The following is a 21,815-nucleotide window of genomic DNA, read 5'->3' on the forward strand; positions in this document are numbered from 1 at the left end:
GCAACCATACCAATAGGTAGCCACAACCTATCTAGGTTGTGAACTTGTTTTTCTTCTTACTAGAACCGGTCAAGTCTCCTACTAAGAACTCATCAGATTCCCTACTTTAACATTCTTAGTAAGAATCCTTAGACTTGTTTATTTATATTTCAATAAATAAACCATTATGTTATATTATCTATTCTCATAATTAGGTAAACTAGTGGATGTGGTGTTGTCTCGTATACGTGCATGAGCTGACTGTACAAAACCATGTACGCTCGAAACATTTTTTAGTATACAAACCTCCAACAACTTCATCCATCCACAAAAATTAGTCTCATTTATCGATGACATGAGTTTTAATGAGAAATTGGTTAAATAAGAGAGTTGAGAGAAAAAGTAGATAAAATGGGAGAGAAAAAGAGAAAAAGTGGGTAAAGTATGAGAGAGAAAGATAGTGGATATATGGTAGGTACAAGTGGTAAATAAATAAGAATATAAGGTTAATAATTTGAGAGAAACATTCTATTTTTGAAATGGGAATATTTTTTTGTAAACACTCAAAATGACAAAATTTGTTAAATAAAAGAGATGAGAGAGAAAAAGTAGATAAAATGAGAGCCAGAAATAGAAAAAGTGGGTAAAGTATAAGAGAGAAATATAGTGGATATATGGTAGGTATATGTGGTAAATAAATAAGAATATAAGGTAAATAATTTGAGAGAAACATTTTATTTTTGAAACGAGACTATTTTTTTAGACACCAAAATGACAAAAGGAGACTATTTTCGTGGACGGAAGGAATATGGTGAGAGTTTGGAATGCTGAGGGTATTCAAGGAATTTAGGATGACAATCATATTTCAAACTACAAAAAGTGATTGTAACCCCTCAAACATGGCTCCCATCCTGGGTAGACTTGCTCAAACCGAATCGAACCAGTGGTAAACCGCTGGTTCGTAACTGGAACTGACACGACGGTTTAGAACTGCCGGACGGTTCGGATCGGTTCAGGTTCAACATTTTGAGAAACTGTCAACGGTTTAAAGTAGGTTTCCGGCCTAGGATATAGGCTTTTTAGGCGTTGCGGTGTAGCGGTGCAGGAAATCGACGGTTTTCCGTCAGAAACTAGCGGTTTTCGTTAGAAACTGCCAGTTTGAACTGCCGGTTCAGACCGGTTCCCCCCAGTTCCAACAGCTTTTCAAGTGGCAGGCGTAGGGCGGCAGATCTAAGCCTGAAAACTGGTCAGAAATATACATATGCAATTAAATAATTATATATGTATATACTTTAGTCAGTGAAGGATACTACTCTATAAGACTAAATCCAGGAATCTTTTGACAATTCTATCATAATTGTTAATTGTTAGACTAAACTCAACATTTAAGGTTGAATTGCTAAAAGTGTCCTCAATTTAGTTACGTAGAAACATCTCATTTGCCGACTAAGAGTATATACTTATAGATTTATTGTTCAAACTTCAAGTATTTTTTGTAGGTCTCGTTGAAGTTTACAAGTATATTTAACTTTATTGTTTAAGACTTCAAGTCTTTTGTAAATTTTAATCTTTATAATGGTAACTTATAGTCTCGTTGAAATTTATATCAATAACATTGCAACTTTCATTCTTATTGTTTGAATTTTATTTATGCACCTTTTTTGGATAAATAAAAACTAAAAAGCCAAAAAAAATGAACCGCAGCTAGAAACAACAGTTTCGGGCCGTGAACTGGAATCGCCGAACACCTTGCCGGGCCGATCCAGAACCGAAACCAACGATTTTTGAACCCTGGGTAGGTCTAATTCTGGGTCATATGTATAAGAAGTTTATCATATTATTTCATTTGTTCCAAGTAGATGTCACACTTAAGTTATAACAATATATTTTAGGAGATGGTAGCTTGATGTGTTAACTGAAAAAAATATTTTTATATATTAATATGAAGAAAACTTTTTTTCTAAAAATAAACAATAAACTAAAAAAACAAGTTTGAGATCAATCATGGGCTGGGCCGGAGTGAGTATAATAAGGGGAAGATATCACATGTATTCCAACATTGTCCCTAAAAAAGCCCTAAAAGTTTGTGCTTGGAAGAAAAGGATTTGAAATTGTGACCTAAAATCGGAAGTCAAATTCGTGGCACTGATTCCCAAACTCAGCGCAACTGAACGTTTGATCGGCCGGCTAAATTCCCGATTGCTATAGGTTGAAGTTAGGGAGAGGGAGATGGTGCTTTCGCAGAAAATTCACGATGCGTTCAAGGGTACGGTGGAGCGAATGACCAGCCCGCGGACCGTCTCCGCATTCAAAGAGAAAGGTGTACTCAGCATCAACGAATTCATTCTCGCCGGCGATAATCTCGTCTCCAAGTGCCCCACCTGGTCTTGGTAATTCTCACTCAATTTTCCTCTCCATTCACAGTTTTATCAGCCTCAAATTTGGAAAAAAGCCCAATTTCGTTTGAGTTATTGCCCTTTTAAAATGTCTCAATTTGTGTATTCGTAACTAATCGGTGAAGCTTGATTGTTTATATGTTTATTAATATGATCATATGTATGGGATGGATGTTATGTGCATCATCCGGAATATTGTAGCTGCCGAATTTGATGTCAATTATCAATGTAGAAAGTTGGGCTAAATTCCACGAATGCACGTCATGTGAGATGATATCAGCCATTTGTACCCGGAAAAAAAACATTTCCAGTGATAGGAAAGACGCGTGAGCCTATCGCGTCTTTGATAACCAAACACGCGAGAGGCTCTTGCGTGTTTAATGATACACGCATTAGGCAAATGCGTGTTTGTTTTGGACACAAAACCCACGCCCATACCCATCTGTCAATTGCTGCTCCTTTTCCATAAAATAAGGGTTACTTTCTTGATTTGGTGTACTACCCAATGATGAAGATTCAGCCATTTTAATTAAACTTTCCTCACTCCCCATGCAAGTATAGGCAAGGATCATGGCGGCTGAACACTTCTCGAGGATAGACTCCATCATGATAGAGTCGGTGCATGCAGCACCATGCTGCGTTGGTGAGCAGCCTCCCTTTCCAAGATTGATGTGATGTTGTTCCTTCCCCATGAGGAGAGACATGGAAGCCTGCATGGTAGTGTCGGCGGTTGAGTAGGAATTTTGCCGAGGATGTGATAACCAAACACGCATTTGCCTAATGCGTGTATCATTAAACACGCAAGAGCCTCTCGCGTGTTTGGTTATCAAAGACGCGAGAGGCTCACGCGTCTTTCCCATCACTGGAAATGTTTTTTTTCCGGGTACAAATGGCGGATATCATCTCCCATGACGTACATTTGTGGAATTTAGCCTAGAAAGTTGGGATTGTTTTACGATGAGATCTAAACGAAAGGGATGGAATGCTTCCTTTATGCGCTGCATGGTATCCAGTGTTTTTTTGCGGGAATGATATCAAAATTTACTCTTATTTTGATTATGTTTTCTGATAATTGAAGTACTCCCTCTGTCCCATTATAAGTGTGGCACTAATTTAAGAAATTGATGTTTGGTGGGTTAAATGGAGAGGGAATAAAGTAGGAGCGAGAATACAGTAGAATAAAGGTGTTGTCTTTTGCTAAAAAAGGAAACACATCACTAGCCAAAAAAGGAATAAAACTCACTTATAGTGGGATAGAGGGAGTATCTTGTATTTGATGATTTTCCCTTTTCTGTACAGGGAATCAGGGGATCCGGGCAAAAGGAAGTCATATTTGCCCCAAGACAAGCAATTCTTGATAACTAGAAATGGTTAGTGGCTATCATTCTATCTATGGATTATTATGTGCTGACAAAGTCTTTGATGTAAGTTCTTGAATTTTATCTTTACACTGTCTTCAATATCTTCTTCATAATTTACACTTTTTCTCGGGTAAAAAACTAAAAAATCCTCTTGGAAAGATATGACGTTATCCTGAAATGAAATCTTCTTTTACCTGGGCAATTTTAGTAGTTTCATGCCTGACAATCTCTTAAAATCATTTATCTAACCATACCATTTTCCTTAATGAGTGTGCATTTATGTGTTTGATGTTGATTAGTTGGTCTTGACTCTTGATACATATTTTATTTTTCTTTGGCATTAGTTCCTTGTCTTCGCAGAGCTGCTTCAATTGGAGAAGAATATGAAGCTGCGGGGGGTGAGGTTTTAGTTGACAATGAGGATAATGATGGTTGGCTGGCAACTCATGGAAAACCTAAAGGTATGTATGCCCGTTCTATAATGTTTTTTATTTTCATATATGAAAGGGTTAAATAGCTAGTACTATTACTTATTACTACTTTTGCTTGGTTCCTGTCTATTGTGTCTAGAAAAAACGGATGACAATGATAATGTGCCCTCCATGGAGACTCTAGAAATCTCCAAGAAGAACACTACTATCCAGTCAATCCCATCTTACTTTGTAGGGGAGGAAGATGATATTCCAGACATGGAAGAATTTGATGAGGCGGACAATGTTGTTGAAAATGATCCTGTAAGTTAAGGATTTACAGACTCAGTGTCGCTATGGTATTTTCCAAAAAAATCACACAGTTCTTCTTAAGCAATAATTTCCTTTACTTTTGGTGACTTTTGCAGGCAACACTGCAGACCACTTATCTTGTGGCTCATGAGCCTGATGATGACAACATTCTACGAACCAGAACATATGATGTCAGCATCACGTAAGTTGGATTGAATCTTGATTCCTTGAAACAGCTGTCATTTTGCATCATTCTTAATGCTCTTTTCTGTCAGGTATGACAAATATTACCAAACGCCTCGTGTTTGGCTCACTGGATATGACGAGGTCAGCATTCAGACATCATAGTTAATTGTCTGCCTCGTTAACATTAACTTTTCATGCAATTTAAACCATGCAATTGTTGGTGTTCTGATTTCTTCATACATGACATTTTCATTTTATTAAACCATCGATGTCCTTCTTATGTGTGGCAGTCAAGGATGCTTTTGCAACCAGAACTTGTTCTTGAAGACGTTAGTCAAGACCATGCACGTAAAACGGTGAGGTTATGCAGTATGTTTTTGGTTCTGGTGCTATAGAATTTGTACTTATTATCTGCAAGCTGCCATCAACTCTTAGAATGAATGTCTTTAAGTTTCTAGTTACTAATTTGTTTTTCCGTGTACTCCGAACTTCATATGGTAAAATAATACTCGATAACTGATACGATATTACTTCCTAAGTTGTTGTAATCTATATTCATATGGAGGAAGGACAAGGACCCATGGTGCTTAGTTGATAAATTATAAATTGGGCAACCAGTGATGGACAAATTATCCCTTCCTATTTGTTTGTCCCATCAACTTATTAAAGATTCTATAAGGTCATTGGAGGATAATAAAATTTCTTATACTGACACCATTTACGAGAAGGTCAGGACAAGCATGTGAATTCTTTGATTCCATATTTCGATAATGTTTGGGGAGGTGGGGAAGGTGGCATAGCTAGGATGAGGATGTCTTAAAAGAGAGGAGGGCATGTTGTGTAGGTTTGTGATCTGTTAGTTTTGGCAAACCTTACCATGTCTAATGTCTATGCAATGAGTCATAACTCATAAGATTAACTAAGCAAATAGTAAGTGAACAGAAAACAGAAGAAAACAAATAGCCTGCTGTAGCTAAGTGCATGCCTTTAATGTCCTTGAGTATACCTTGTCCGTAACGATTCCCTTATCCTCCCAAGCAGCTCTGTTTTCAAGGCAGACATCAAGGTGAATTGTCCCAACAGTTCAGACTCATTAGCCCACATGGCACATTGGCATGCTTCCTTATAGCTCCATATCCTCCGACCAAGCACCTCAGGTCATTTGGACAAATTTCCTAGCCTCATCATACCCCCCTCTTCAACACCTTAGCATGCTGAAATATATCTAGGACTAGGTAGAGCAGAAAGTCACCTTCTGACATTGATTATGCCCACAAATCCCATCTTGCACATTGATTGAAGTTAAACTGAATCTCTTGTATCAGTGCATTAAGTGCTACTCTGAACTATTTTGCTTCTTGCTATGCCACTTGTCTTAGTGAAACTTGAAGTGGTTCTATCCATTATGAGGGTGGTACTTTTCCGTTTAAATTATTTGACCCTTTAATATTTTTGATATATATCGTCAGTAGCTTTTTTTCGTATATTTATCAGGTAACCATTGAAGACCATCCTCACTTGCCTGGAAAGCATGCATCAGTACATCCATGCCGCCATGGGGCTGTAATGAAAAAAATTATTGATGTTCTAATGTCACGTGGAGTAGAGCCTGAAGTTGACAAGTAAGTTCTTCTCCTACCTTCCTTCTAAAGCCCATTACTGTATGAGCACAAAATGTCTTTGTTTGCTTGTTTGCATTGAAAAAAGCTTATTCAGCTCCTTGTAGCATATTAGAAAGTTTTTTGCTTTGTTAAAGAGTCTACAAATTGAATTTGACCTTTCATACTGGTATCAATCAGAAGCAGAATTTCCTTCTCATCTATCATCCCTTAATGATGATATTGGCAATGTTGCCGAAATTGCCAGGTGCTAGTTGGTGCCTGGGAAACATGCATGGACCCTGTAGGCATAAACAACTCTCTTATACTATTACTGTTTGTTTTCATGTATTTTAAGCTATCGTTCACCTATAAAGCTCTAAGGTTTCTAACATTTGATGGTTCTAGGAATTTTTCCTGACAGGAAAGGAAAAAGTCACTTGTGTATTTTCTTTTCTGGAAAAAAGAAGAAAAAATTGGCTGCCTATGTAGGAGAATGACTCCACTAGTGCCCCCGAAACTATTTTGTTGGACTGTAGTTTTGCACTGCGTTTTAACTTTTAACGTTCTGTTGCTTTTATTACCATATTTCATGGGTTTTATTGTTTATTTTCATATCAGGTACCTTTTCTTATTCTTGAAATTCATGGCTTCCCTGATTCCTACCATAGAGTATGATTACACCATAGACTTTGATCTTGGTAGCTCCAGCTCCTAATCTAAGGTATATTAATCTGTTCGTGCATTCATTATCCCACATTCTCTTGTGTGAAATATGGTTGCTTCTGTTATAGATGTACATGTACTATTGCTAAACATGGTTTACAGAATGATGCCTTTTCGAGTAGACAGTGTGCATTTATTTATTATATCAAGATACATGAACCGTAGCACCTTTTGATGCCTTTGTGTAGTGAAGAAATATGAAAATGTCCTTAAATCGAACGATGAATGCTGCATGGTGCTAAAGGTCGTGTTTATACTCGTTTCATAATTTTATAAGAATTTAAAAGGTGTCAGTTTATTTTCCCGATTCACTTCAGCAGATTATTGGATGTATGGTGTGGTTCTAAAATTTTATCATCTCTGGTTTGTGCAGATTGATGGAGTCAATATTCTGAAGCACCGAAGCTCGTATTCGTGCAGTGTTCTATCTTCTTACTACTGAATTATCATCCATGTAAATAGATGTCGATTAGCTTATCTTCATTTAAGTTGGTATGTGCGTGTTTGTAATTATGTTATAAGATATGACAAAATAAAACTCCAAAAAAAATTTAGACAAGAATCAAGATTAACAGTTATATTTGTTGTTTGGTGATTGAAGTCTATTTTTGTTACTGTTTTATGACTTTGGTTTAGAAAATTATCTTTGATAACGTCTGGTTAATACTATGAATTAGTTTATTTTTTATCCCGAAAGTGATGATGAAGTTAAGTTTGATGGCCAAGCTATTTTTGACCTGATTAGTAATTTATATACTTATGAATTATATACTCCTGTTTGAATACTACTACTAAATTTTAGTAGTATACATATACCATGCCAAATACTACTATTAATAAATATATTGTACTCCTATTAATGAAATATCTTATAATTATGACACATCAAGTTTCTAATCATTAAATTGGCAATCCTGAATTAGTTTTAAGTTGTAGTAGCATTCGATAATTAATCTGAGCTCCAAACTCTTTCAGAAAAAAAAACAGCCTAATTTGCAACAAATAGGAAAATGGAGGCATCACTTATAATATGCTTTCCTGTTTACTTCACACCGAAATTCAAAATTTGAGATTTAAACGTAACTACCATTGTTTTTTTTTAAAAGAAACGTAACTACCATTGTTTAAAATAGTTAGAAATGCAAATATCTTGTAGACTGCCGATTTAATTTTCCAATCAAAAGTTTCTAAAAAGAATTTTAAGAATTTCAAACAAGGCGGCCATGCGATTAAAATAGTACTAATAGACAAACGACAAACTGAAGTTACTGTCATCTCTGTTGTTCAAGAGTAGTCACCTTTGACTTGGTTTGCTATTTTTCCTTGGGAGTTTATCTACCAATTTCATAGTTTTACTACACGTATAATTAATTAGCCATTAATCATTGCTCGCAATTTTTTTTAAATCTGTATCTCTAATATTACAAAATAGTAGTAGTACAATATAGGATGGAAACTTATGAAAAAGTATTCATGTCTATTTTCCCTAAAAATAGATATTCTTTTGGGGATGACCGTTAGAATACTAAATTAATAAAGTAGGAGATAGATGAATGGAAAAGTGATTTGAGTAATTTGTCAAATATGAAATTAGACCAATTTTGCTGGATGGAGTAAAATGACAAAAGAATACTCCCTTCGTCCAACAATAAGAGTTACATTTTGACATTTCAGTCTGTCCCAATAAGAGTCCTACTTCACTTTTACCATACCATAAATGATTAGTAAGTTAACCCATATTTTATTATAAAATCAATAAAAAAAACATCATGTTTAGATAAGTGAGTGTGGGACTCTACGGCAAAAGAAACAAAAGATAGAGTTGATTGTTCTTTAAAATGATGGGTCTATCTCTCTCTCAAAATCAGTGGTGTATCTTCTAGCTACCAAAAAAATAAATATGGGTATGCAAGGCAAGGGTAGGTAGAGTCACCCCACCAATTATTGTATCAAAAGAAAAGAATTAAACACAAATACAGAGAAGAGAGGAGTGATGGCAGTGGGAATTGCCATTGCCAATGAAGGAAGCCAAAGCCAATACAATGGACGAATCACATCCTATTTGGTCTTCTCTTGTCTTGTGGCTGCCATGGGAGCTTTCATTTTTGGCTATGATATTGGAGTTTCAGGTTTCCCATAGTACTACATGTTTTTTTTAATTTTTAGATTCCATGTTTTTTTATTTTACTATTGTAATCAATATACTACTATTTGTTAGGTGGTGTGACATCTATGGAGCCTTTTTTGGAGAAATTCTTCCCAAAAATATACAAGAGGATGAAAGAAGATAGTAACATTAGCAACTACTGCAAATTCGACAGCCAAGTAGTTACATTATTCACATCCTCACTCTATTTAGCTGGCCTCTTCACTTCCTTCTTTGCCTCTTTTGTTACGGACACCTTCGGCCGCAAACCCTCCCTGCTTGCCGGCGGTGTCTCCTTTCTTGTTGGAGCTGCCCTTAACGCCGCTGCCTTTAACATGTTCATGTTGATTATCGGTAGGCTCTTACTCGGAATCGGCGTTGGTTTCACCAACCAGGTCAGTTTAGTAGAGCAGATAATTCCTCTTATCTTTGAATTATCTTACCTAATTAAACAGTGTGTTCGTATCATGTTTTGATGCAAAATTGTATGGTGAATGACTGAACTGAGCGGAATTCAAAGAAACCTAGTTTCTTGAAAACGAAAAATAATACTCCCCCGTCCCATAATAGATATCATACTTTCATTTTTAGTTTATCTCACGTAATATGTCACATTTCATTTTTGGAAAAAAAAAATACCTAGCACACAAAACAATATCTCCTAAAATTCCGTGTCATTCTCCAAGTATGCGATTTATTATGGGACGGAGGTAGTAGTAGTATTATAAATAAAAAACCACCGTTGAAACAATGAGACACGCTTAGAAAACTTTAGCAATTTAAAAGGAAATAAAATAAAATTTAGGAAATTAAAAATAAACCAAAAAAGCTGTAATTGTCTTTTTCGCCAAATAATGTCAGATGACCAAAATCCATCGATAAATTGCAAGCACCGTGCGAATTTCAAGTCATTTTAAGACATGACGGTTTCAGGCATCTAAACGGCTTCTTCAATTAATGCAGGCCGTCCCGTTGTACCTGTCAGAAATGTCGCTACCGAAATACAGAGGAGCAATCAGCAACGGGTTCCAGCTCGCTATCGGCATCGGTTTCTTCTTAGCAAATCTCGTAAACTACAGAACGGAAAAGCTCAAAGGAGGTTGGGGATGGCGGGTATCACTAGGCATAGTTGCAATCCCAGCATCCATCCTAACACTAGGCGCGCTCTTCCTCCCCGACACCCCAAGCAGCTTCATCATGCGCAGCGACGGCGACCAGCACAAGGCTCGATCAATTCTCCAACGAATCCGAGGCACATCCGATGTCCAAACCGAGCTAGACGACCTGACCGCAGCTCGAGACATTGCCAAATCAACGGAAAGCCCTTTCCAAAACATCGTAAAAAGAAGGTATCGGCCTCAGCTAGTGATGGCTGTGGCAATGCCATTCTTTCAAATACTCACAGGGATCAACGTCATCGGATTCTACTCTCCCATACTATTCCGGACGCTCGGGCTGGGGGAGAGCGCGTCTCTTCTGTCCACCCTAATGACAGGCATCGTGGGATCGACGACAACTCTGATAGCAATTGTGGTAGTGGATAGAGTGGGTAGGAGAATCCTTTTTATGGTAGGGGGTGGGATTATGTTTGTGTGTCAAATTGGGGTTGGGGGGATAATGGTGGCAAAGCTAGGGGATCATAATGAGCTTAGCAAGGGGTTGGCTTACTTGGTGTTGGGGCTGGTGAGCTTGTATGTGGCGGGGTTCGGGGTGTCGTGGGGCCCGCTGGGGTGGTTGATTCCGAGCGAGATATTCCCGATGGAGATCCGATCGGCGGGGCAGAGTGTGACGGTGGCGGTCAACTTTTTTTTCACGTTCGTGGTGGGGCAGACGTTTCTGGCGATGATGTGCCGTTTGAAGGCGGGGCTTTTCTTCTTTTTCGGGGGCTGGGTGGCGCTGATGACCTTGTTTGTGTATTTCTTATTGCCGGAGACAAAGAACATCCCGATTGAACAAATGGAAGGGATTTGGAAGGAGCATTGGTTTTGGAGGAGGATAGTAGTAGTACACAACAAGGGGTTACACCATTGTGGCTAGTTGAAGTGAAAATTAAATGTCACTATGACTAGTTAATTAAAATGCATAAAATCTACTGTATATTGACAGTTTGAACTTTGAAACCATGCAAATTAACATTTCCTGCATCCACATCTTTATTAATCAAGTGGTAATTGATAACCATGCAAAACAAAAAAACAAAAAAAAATCAATGGCCATCAACTTAATTTTAATACCATAGCCGATTGCTTTTGGACAAATTGTTGTTGTAGTAAAGTATGCAGAATGCTTTGAATCATAACATTCTTCTAACATTGTTGAAAGGAGAGTGAAACTGCAGTACGGTTTTTAAAACACTGGTGAAAACATATAAGAGTATGTTAAGGGATAATTTCCCTTAACAAGATTCCGGAGTCGCGATTGCGATCGGCGGAGGGATAAAAGATAGTCGCGCGAGTTTTGTTCGTCGATGAAACCAAGAACAATACAGAATTGAAATAAAAGTGTGAAAATAAAATAAGGATAATTGTATTTCTCATTGATTGAAAAGAATAACATTGTCTCCTATTTGTAATACTAGCTCTAATTTAATAAACAAGAAAACAATATATATATATATATATATATATATATATATATATATATATATATATAGGGATGTATTCATTTCCTTTTCCATATTTCCTCCTTTTTCCTTCTTAATCTTAACCGTTTATTTTACAATCCTATGGACTATATTTAGCCGTGTAACCATTTAATTTAATGATTAAAAATTGTGAAAAGGGCTAAATTGGAACTCATTATTTTAGTTAGTTATGGTGATTCCTTAATTCACGTTCATGAAGATCTGCACAGTTATTCTTCTATGCAATACAGTCCAGACGTGAGTTCATCCACTCTTCCGTCGCCGCAATTGAATTGTTCGCTAATCACTATTTTCAAGTATCGGATATCCATTCATGGGTTGTCGTCGTCGTTAATTTTGTATGTTGAAGGTGTCGTAGAGATTGGTCTTTTGTAATTTTGGAAGAATGTAATTCAGATACGCCTTCGTTTGTGTATGTGTCGATTCTGTTACTAATAATTACGTTATGTCCGATTATTCGGTCGTTGTTGAGCTAATCCGATAACTCTTATAAAACCATTCTTGTGTATGTATCGATTTGGTTTAAACATTGCGACCAATGCTTAGTAGTTGTTCAATACGATTATGTTAATGGCGTAGGGTTGCAATTCTGGGCGGTAGAGTTGTAACGTAGAATGTTAAACGTACCCCGTATGGAGGACCGTGAGTATGAATCAATTTATAAGGGTGTAGTTATAGTCTTGGCTACTGTAGATAATTAACAACATACGAATAATGCACCCAATAGTAATGAGTAATGGATATTAGTGGATATATAATGATCAATATGTGAACTGCAATGCATACGTTGAAGATGTACACCTTTTTTCGATTTTGGCACACCCTTCTTGTGTCTTCTACGGGTTTAATCAGTTTATGTGTTAGGGTTTAATAAGTGTGTGGGATAGTGTTTAGTACTTAAACAGTAATAATGAATTGTAGCAAGCAGCGAATAATGCAGCAAGTGTAAAATTTTAAATAATGAATTGTAGCAAGCAGCGAATAATGAATTGTAACAAACAGTAATAATGAATTTTCCACACACGTGATTCTTCTCCGTTTCCGAAGACTCATTTTCTCCTCCTCAATTTGAATATAGTGGAGTTGTAGTAAACAACAGATGTTAAAATTTTAAACTGCATATATTGGTGAACATGATCTGAAGTAATAATGTATAGATTATATATATCGATTTGGATACATTGATGGAATGTTGGTTATGAAAGAGATATATATGCACTATTTCTGAAGGGTAATGTACAACATATGAAAGAGATAATACATGTAATGTATAAATATGAAGATGTAATGCACTATTTCTGAAGGGTAATATGCATCGTATGTCATATAATGCATATTAAGCTTAACATGTATTGTTTTGTGATTAATAACAATGTTTAAACCGATACGAATAGTGCTCTGAATGTTAACGAATAATGGATATTATTGGCTATAAAATGCACCATATGTGAACTGCAATGTATACGAATAAGATGTGCCGTGTTTCGTTGTTTGGCACACGTTTCTTGTTTCCCCTAAGGGTTTAATAAGTCTAGGGGCTAGGGTATAGTACGTACACATAAATAACAACGTTTAAACTGATACGAATAATGCACCGAATGGTTACTAATAATGGATATTATTGATTATTCAATGCACCATATATGAACTGCAATGTATACGATTAAGATGTGTCGTGTTTCGATGATTGACACATGTTTCTTGTTTCCCCTAAGGGTTTAATAAGCCTAGGGGCTAGGGTATAGTACGTACTCATTAATAACAATGTTTAAACAGATACGAATAATGCGCCGAATGGTAACGAATAATGGATATTGTGGACTACATAATGCACCATATGTGACCTGCAATGTATACGAATAAGATGTGTCGTGTTTCGATGTTTGACACACGTTTCTTGTTTCCCCTTAGGGTTTAATAAGCATAGGGGCTAGGGTATAGTACGTACTCATTAATAGTCTTTGTTAACGTTGTTATTAATGTGTACATACTAGACCCTATCCCCTGGGCTTAATATTAATGCGTATATGATGTACATAAAATTTAGGCGTACTATATGTATGGCTTAATATTTTAGGTGTACAATATACATATGCATTATTTGGGTTTGCCATTGCATTACGCCCAAGTATTGGTGCATTATTTGGTTAAAATACACAAACAACGTTCAGTAATGCATAATCTAATACGAATACTTACATTATATGCAGATATGATGCACATTAAATTGAGGCCTACTATATATATGGTTTAAATTATTAGGTGTGCAATATACAAATGCATTATTTGGTGTTGCCATTGCATTGCGCATAACGATTGGTGCATTATTTGGGTTAAATACACAAACAACGTTTTGTAATGCATAATCTAATACGACTACTTACATTATATGCATATATGATGCACATAAAATAGAGGCGTACTACATACAGGGCTTAATGTATTAGGTGTTTAATATACAAATGCATTATTTGGTGTTGCCATTGCATTGCGCACAAGGTTTAGTGCATTATTTGGCATATGTTAAGCATTACGAGAGTTAATCGGCCAACTATACAGACAAAAAACATAATACAAACAAGACAAATAACATAATACACCAATTACACACTAAGTATTCTTAGCCGTCTGAATAATCACGATGAACATACGGTTAGACTGATTGTTCACAAGATCAAAATCAGAAAGACTAGTCTCAAAAACATTGTTAAGTGTATTCAAGTTTGTAAAAAGATCTAAAGTGCTAAGTCTTCCAACAAATACCAGAAACCATCAAGCACTACAAGCTGACTTGGATTTAACTGCTTCAAGCAGTTCAGAAACTCCGACGGTGTGCGCTTGCAGTAAAGACGATCAGTCTTTCTTCCCTTAACTTGTGTCTGTTGAACATCACCTGCTGAGCTACTAGGGGCAGCAGCTGCCAACCGATCCCTCAACTTTTGTGCCAACGCTACCGGAATTAAATCATCAACTGCATCGTCGAGTTCAGATCTAACTCGCTTCTCTGAAATTGCACAAACAAAGTAACAAATCACAACATTTTCAAAAAAGTGGACTACGTTCTGTGTAATGATGTGTTCATGTTAATGTTTACATATTAATGCAAACAACGTAATCAATCACATCACATGAATGATTGAGTAAAACATTCGCATAATGCATTAAACATCACTGATAATGCACTAAATATTAATGCTACTGCTTTAGATACTACTGATAATGCACTAAATATTACTGCTACTGCATTAGATAATACTGTTAATGCACTAGATATTACTGATAATGCATTAGATACTACTGATAATGCACTAAATATTACTGATAATGCATTAGATAATATTGATAATGCACTAAATATTACTTATAATGCACTAAATATTACTGATAATGCATTAGATAATACTGATAATGCACTAACTATTACTGCTAATGCACTAATATACCTCATATAATGCACACAGTAACACTAAAAAATACATGCTTATAGTTCCACAATTCATTGAATATATCTGAAATTATGAACCGTGTCATGTTTTTAGTTAGCACACCACGCAACATGTATAATGCGGATTTAACAGAATTGCTAATACCATCACTCACAATCTAAATATTAATGATACTGCATTAGATACTATTGATAATGCACTAAATATTACTGATAATGCACTAGATAATACTGATAATGCACTAAATATTACTGATAATGCATTATATACTACGGATAATGCACTAATATACCTCATATAATGCACACAGTAACACCAAAAAATGCATGCTTATAGTTCCACAATTCATTGAATATATCTGAAAGTATGAACCGTGTCATGATTTTAGTCAGCACACCAGACAACATGTATAATGCGGATTTAACAGAATTGCTAATACCATCACCCACAATCTGAAAAAACAAATATTGATTTGAAGCAACACGATGTAAATTTTACCTGCAGCCTCTGTTACTTGCGATAGCGGACGACCCCTCTTTGGCATTTTCGATCTGGCAAAAACCACAAAAACATATTATGGTACTGGAATTCATCATTATTTAACCGAACCCAAAATGGGTCTGCAAAATCACGAAACCGCCGCCTTGGTCTGCAAAATCACGAAAAAAGGACGCCTAAATCACTGTTTAAACATACCTATTAGAAAGTAGTCGGTGTTTCCGAGTCGATTTCAGCGTTGAAGCTAATTCCCTCCGAAAATTTGGTCGACAAAATCCAAAATCTCCAAACGCGCCGCTGGGGAGGTAGATTTCTAGGGTTTGGGTAGTGGAGAGAGTGGAAGTAGTTGTAAGGGTTGTGGGCGTAATGAATGAGGAAAGAAGGAGAATATGAGCGTTTGAAATCCCGTGAAATTAGCATATTCCAAGATATGGCGGTTCAGCTTCTGTCAATGGCCAAAATTACCCCTGTAATGCATTAAGCCAACGTCTATAATGCAACACGGAGGTAAATTTATTAAAACAATCCGATCCGTCGATTCCCTAGATCTAACGGGTATTATTAAGAAGGAAAAGGATGTAAGATGGGAAAAGGAGAATAAGGTCCCCATATATATATATATATATATATATATATATATATGGAAAAGATATTAGATAATATAATGATAGACTAAAATCTAAATAATAGAGATAGGGGGATATGTGCTTGTATCAGAGTATCATATAGAAAAAAAGTTGTATATCAAGCAATGCATTTGCCACCGTTGTTGAGTGTAAGAGAGAATATATGGGAATTAATGGGTAAGTTTAGGAGTGAAGGTTAAGGTTAAGGTTAAGGTTAAGGTTAAGGTTAAGGTTAAGGTTAAGGTTAAGGTGAAAACGAATGGATAAAAACAAAAATGTTTTGTCTCATCAAATCAAATTCACTACTATATCTTATTGAAATTAAAATTACCAACAATTGTTTTTGTCTATATCCGCTATATTTCCAACGGTCGTAGTCTTGCTTGACCTTATTGTTATATAGACTCATAATTACGGTATATAATATCTATCTATAATCTATAATCTATACATATATAAAAGTTGAGTTTTGGGACGTTTTAAATAGCTATTTATGCAAGGGATGTAAATGCAATTGAGAAAATTATTAAATTTAAAGTCAGTAACTATCATATTTAACATATTAAATAAAATTAAATTACTTACAATCAATCATTGTTTATTGATTAATGGACGTTTTTAAGTCTTGGGGATATTTACATGATTGCCATTTTGAATTAAAAATATAATTTAATTTAAATTGATTTTGTTATTGAAATTATGGATCTTAATCGGACAGTTTCATATATCAACCTTTTCATGCCTAATAAAAATTAATGATGGTAACTGCAATAGACACGTTTTCAACTTTTCATGCCTAATAAAAATTAATGATGGTAACTGTAATTTAATTAATCTAATTATAGCCTTTAATAGAGAATTAACCGCTCGCTGTGGCTTTCAATTCAAATCTTGATGGACAATGAATGATTGTTATTAAAACGATATTATGAAATGCGTTTTTTTATAGCTGAGTAGAGTGACAATTTTATAAGATTCTTGTGATAAATGAGGGAAATGAACAGGTTTTGGGAGTCAAAATGTTTTAATATAGGATCATTATAAATATATGGTTTTGATACCTACAAATCCGATCACTCATTATATTGTATTTTATGCAAAATTGTGATGTGGTGTTTCTATTTTTACCATTGGGAGAAGCTTTACATCAGGTCATGATTCTTCGTATTGATCTGCGTTATTCAAAAAAAAGATGAGCTTTAACATTAATCTTCTTAAACAAGGACTCTAAAGGGGAAGAAGAAGGAATGTATTGTGAGCTTCAATCTAAATCTTCTTCAACAAGGATTAAGAGAGGAAGAAAAAAGGATGTATTGTGTGTGGTTGCAACAATTGCACCGATAATGGCTAGGAGGCGATTTCTGAGGGGAAAGTTTTTCACCAAGTAAAAAAGATAAAGAGAAGATAGAGAAGCGGTGGCCGACTCATTCGAGAGCACTAACCGTGATGTAATTTGTCTTGCTGCGGAAAGAGGGTTTTTCTCGACTAGATTTATAGTTTGGTTTATTTTATAATTTTGATTGTAATTTCCATTACATTTGGGGTTGTTTTTTTTCTTTGATAACAATAGTTAGAGTACCGTTTGTACATGGTTCAAGAATTTATCCTAATATATCTTACAATTCTTAGAGATGGATAATTGTAACATCCTAAACTTGAAACATGCATAATATTTATCTTCATCTTTACGCAATTTATTATTTTGTATATTTATAGCGCTATAATTATATTAAGTGGTTGTCACACAAAAAATTATTTTTTATCACTTATGATGAATTAATAAGTGGTGCATAATATGTATATTTGCGATGGGATAATTAAACCTATCAAAATCGAGTTGATCAAACAATTAGTTGTTCAAATAAAATAAAATAGTCTACTACCAAATGTTACTTTACTAATAATACTATTGTTGAAATTAGGCTTTAGCACTTAATTATTCAGGGATATAACTGATTTTATATAAAGAATCTAATTATCTTATCTATAGGTGATCATGCGGAGTGAAATATATATTATATTAAGTATATTTTTACAAAAAGAAAATTTGCAGTATTGAGAATTGTAAAGTAGGGTGTATGATATTTTTAAAAATTACTACTACTAATTTTGGAAAGAAAAAGTTATATAGAAATTTTATTGGTAGCGAATTTTGAGGGCTGATTCTAGCGATGTTTTTCTTATTTATTCACTATATTAATTTAAATTGGGCGCTGATTTAGGGTTGGGATGTATTGATCAATTACTTTAAATATGTTATATGCTTTGTGTAAAATTATGGGGTGATTGAGAAATTATTTAAAGTTTATTGTGCATTGAGTCCAACTTACCGCCTATATTAGTTTTTTAACCATAAAAAATGCGCCCATGAGGCCATGAATATAACTTATGTTCCAATTAGTTATGCTTTACAATACTAATAAAGAACTTGAATTATATTTGATTACTTTTACATATAATATAGTGTATAACAAAGTTTTCCAAAATTTATGGAGTAGTTGATTCCTCTTTTATTTAATTCTTTAATATAATAGGTTTTTATCTCTTAGTATGATTTAATAATAGAATACTGTAGTATGCATTAATTGTTTCATATATATTATTACATTTATTATATACATTTTTGTTTATCATTTTTATAAATAATATTATTTCTAATTATATACAACTTTGAGAATCCATAAGTATTGATGTTTTAAATATTTCAACCAAGGTTTGAGTGATCAACAAAGTAAAATTGAACAGGGGCGGAGGGAGAATTTTATTGATATTTGGCTCATTTGTTGGTCATGATGAGTATATTTTAAAGTTAAGGGTTTAGGATTTAGGTTTGGGTTTTTAGTGTATAGGGTCACTATATTGCAATGAAATGAAGCTCGACTATGAAGTGTCTCACCAGTGCAATCTTAAATTATTGCAACGTAAACTTGCTCCTGCAATTATACCTCAACGGTTAATTCATATTTTCACAGAATTAAAATTCTTTTTAATTTTAAGTCTGGTATTTAAATGTCAACACAAATATGTGTTCAAATTTTAATGTGATCGTATTGACATTTTTAATAAAAGTTAGTATTTAAACGCACTCTCTTGTGACCATGTGGGGTTAATGTGATTGGAAAAGTATAATCATAAGTAAGAGGATGTCGAATATTCTTTTGTTTATCATTTCACAAATTTTATTTCGCATAATGAAATAAATATGAAGAAATTAAAATGACCCGTGCATCGCACGGGCGTGATACTAGTAATTATATAAAATGTGAGTTTTGACCTTATTTTAAAATATTTATAAGTTATAGGATGAATTTCAATAAAATACTCCTATGTCGTCATAATCAAATGTAGAAAATGAAGGTTAGGAAAAACGGTTTATCCATTAGCTTCTACAGTATTTTATAATATTATTATATAATCCATAATAATATTATGGACATTTCAAGTTGCCATTATTTGATGGAATAATTAATTAGTTTTACTACTCGAAGAATGCATGCAGAAATATCAAATATGTATAATATGTCATAATTTTGTAAAAGATTAGTGATCCTCATCTAAAATTTATAAATATGGAAATTCATTCCTATAAATTAGAAGACAATTTAACCTTTCATTCTCCACATTAATTATGACATGGAACTATTTCATGATTTCAAAAATAAACATATCGATCACAGAAGCAAATATACTATTTTTAATATTTATCAAAATTGCACCTAGCTTATGATTAAACAAATCTAATACTTCCAAAGAGATTATCTCTGGAAATAGAAGAAAGAAAATACAAATATTAAGTTCTATCTTAGTATAAGAAATAATGTGTGTCCCCCCCTATAAACTCTTGACCCCACAAATCAATGAAATTAATTATTCAGTTTTTTGTAAAGTTTTTTTCTTCATATTTATATGTTTTGATTGTAGGAAGTTAATTCCTTTTATTTTTATTATAAGTGGAGGAGGTGAAAGGTTTTGAAAAGAACTTCTATTTTTCTACTACAAATATATGGTACCGAGTGTTTGATAGCTAGCTTAAAATCCACAAATTTAATTCTACATTTTTCTCATTACATTCTTTGTTAAACTTTTTGTAGAGATTTGATCCGATTTAAGGTATTCTCTTGATCTTCATCAATATTTGTTTAAGTTAAATTTCTACATGATGGTTTTTTCTTGTATATATATTAAAAATGTTTGTTTACATTCTCAATTCTTCATATTTAACTTTGTTATTTTTATTATCTAAATCGTTTAGTTATTTTTTATAATTATTTATTGTATGACTAGTTTTTCAATTTGTTGTTATTAAGTGTGCTGTATATATCAAAATAGTCATATGTTCATTTGAATTGGTCTAATATTGATTTATTTACATAATAGATTTTTTTATGTAGAATGTAGACAGTGTCTTGTTCGAAGTGATTGTGTCGTCCCACAACAGTTGAAAAATTACTTTTTCAAAAATCATAATTTTTTAAAAAAATAAAAAATTATACTAATTAAATCAAACCTAAAACAACGCTCGGCTGCACGTGGAGATGCTTCGAAGTTATATCTAGCTAGAAATGATATTTTGCAGCTTATAGATAACTCAAACTATATAAAAGTATAAAACTCATGTTTTCACAATTCCCAACTACAAGTCTACGGCTACAACTATAACTAGAATGATAAATTAAACAAATATTAAATTTAAGTTTTAACAACATAGCAGATTAGCAGCATTGCAATAAAGCTTTTAATACTAATAGAAATCAAGAAACAAACCTGGAGGCTCTGAGGCTGGATGGCTGGATTGAATGTTCTGCAGTTGACGGAGCGCCAGCACGACTCTGCTCCTGCAGGCTGCTGATCACTGGATGGGAAGGGAAGGTGGAGGATTGCGGACTAGAGACTTGGTCTGGCAATTGTCGGAAAGAGGTTTTTTATAGATTTTAATTAGGGTTTAATTTTTTATTTAAATTTTAACCTTATATTCTATTTATTTCCTTAGATTTAGATGAATCTTCCTTCATCATTCATAGCTATCTTTTGGAAATTTTTGTAAAATACATTACTAATAAATTATATATATAATACTAGTAGTAAAAAAAAAATTGGGGGTACCACCGTTCTCCCTTGTCCTGAATTCCCTCCGCCACTGAATGTAGTTCGGGAGATGTCATAGTTTTGAGTCTTTTGACTGATTTTAATAATTTTCTGTCCCATTAAAAATGAAACGTTTTCCTTTTCGGATTGTCTCATTGAAAATGAAACGTTTCCTAAAATGAAAATAACATCATCCTCTATTTTTTCATTTCTCAACGTTTCCTAAAATGAAAATAACATCATCCTCTATTTTTTCATTTCTCTTACTTTATTCTATCCTCATTAACTCACAACACAATACTATATAAAATCCCGTGCCAAAAAACAAATGTTTCATTTCTAATAGGACGGAGGGAGTATTATTTTTTATTACTCCCTCTGTCCCGCTTTAGGGTCCCGATT

General features: G+C 34.2%; 2 protein-coding genes across 2 annotated transcripts; both read left to right on the top strand.

Annotated features, from left to right (window-relative positions):
* Positions 1–2,039: 2,039 nt before the first annotated feature.
* Positions 2,040–7,590, top strand: LOC121811633 (autophagy-related protein 3-like). Its single transcript, XM_042212516.1, has 10 exons — positions 2,040–2,369; positions 3,675–3,745; positions 4,081–4,197; positions 4,307–4,470; positions 4,575–4,660; positions 4,734–4,785; positions 4,935–5,000; positions 6,139–6,266; positions 6,864–6,966; positions 7,342–7,590. The coding sequence occupies exons 1-9, from the start codon at positions 2,209–2,211 to the stop codon at positions 6,958–6,960; spliced, it is 942 nt and encodes a 313-aa protein (XP_042068450.1). The 5' UTR covers positions 2,040–2,208; the 3' UTR covers positions 6,961–6,966; positions 7,342–7,590.
* A 1,210-nt stretch (positions 7,591–8,800) lies between these two features.
* LOC121742472 (hexose carrier protein HEX6-like) lies at positions 8,801–11,258 on the top strand. Its single transcript, XM_042135611.1, has 3 exons — positions 8,801–9,097; positions 9,187–9,509; positions 10,078–11,258. Exons 1-3 carry the CDS (start codon positions 8,962–8,964, stop codon positions 11,149–11,151), a joined length of 1,533 nt encoding a protein of 510 aa, XP_041991545.1. The 5' UTR covers positions 8,801–8,961; the 3' UTR covers positions 11,152–11,258.
* Positions 11,259–21,815: the final 10,557 nt, after the last annotated feature.

Source organism: Salvia splendens, chromosome 7 (assembly GCF_004379255.2).
Source record: "Salvia splendens isolate huo1 chromosome 7, SspV2, whole genome shotgun sequence".
Classification (NCBI taxonomy): Eukaryota; Viridiplantae; Streptophyta; class Magnoliopsida; order Lamiales; family Lamiaceae; genus Salvia; species Salvia splendens.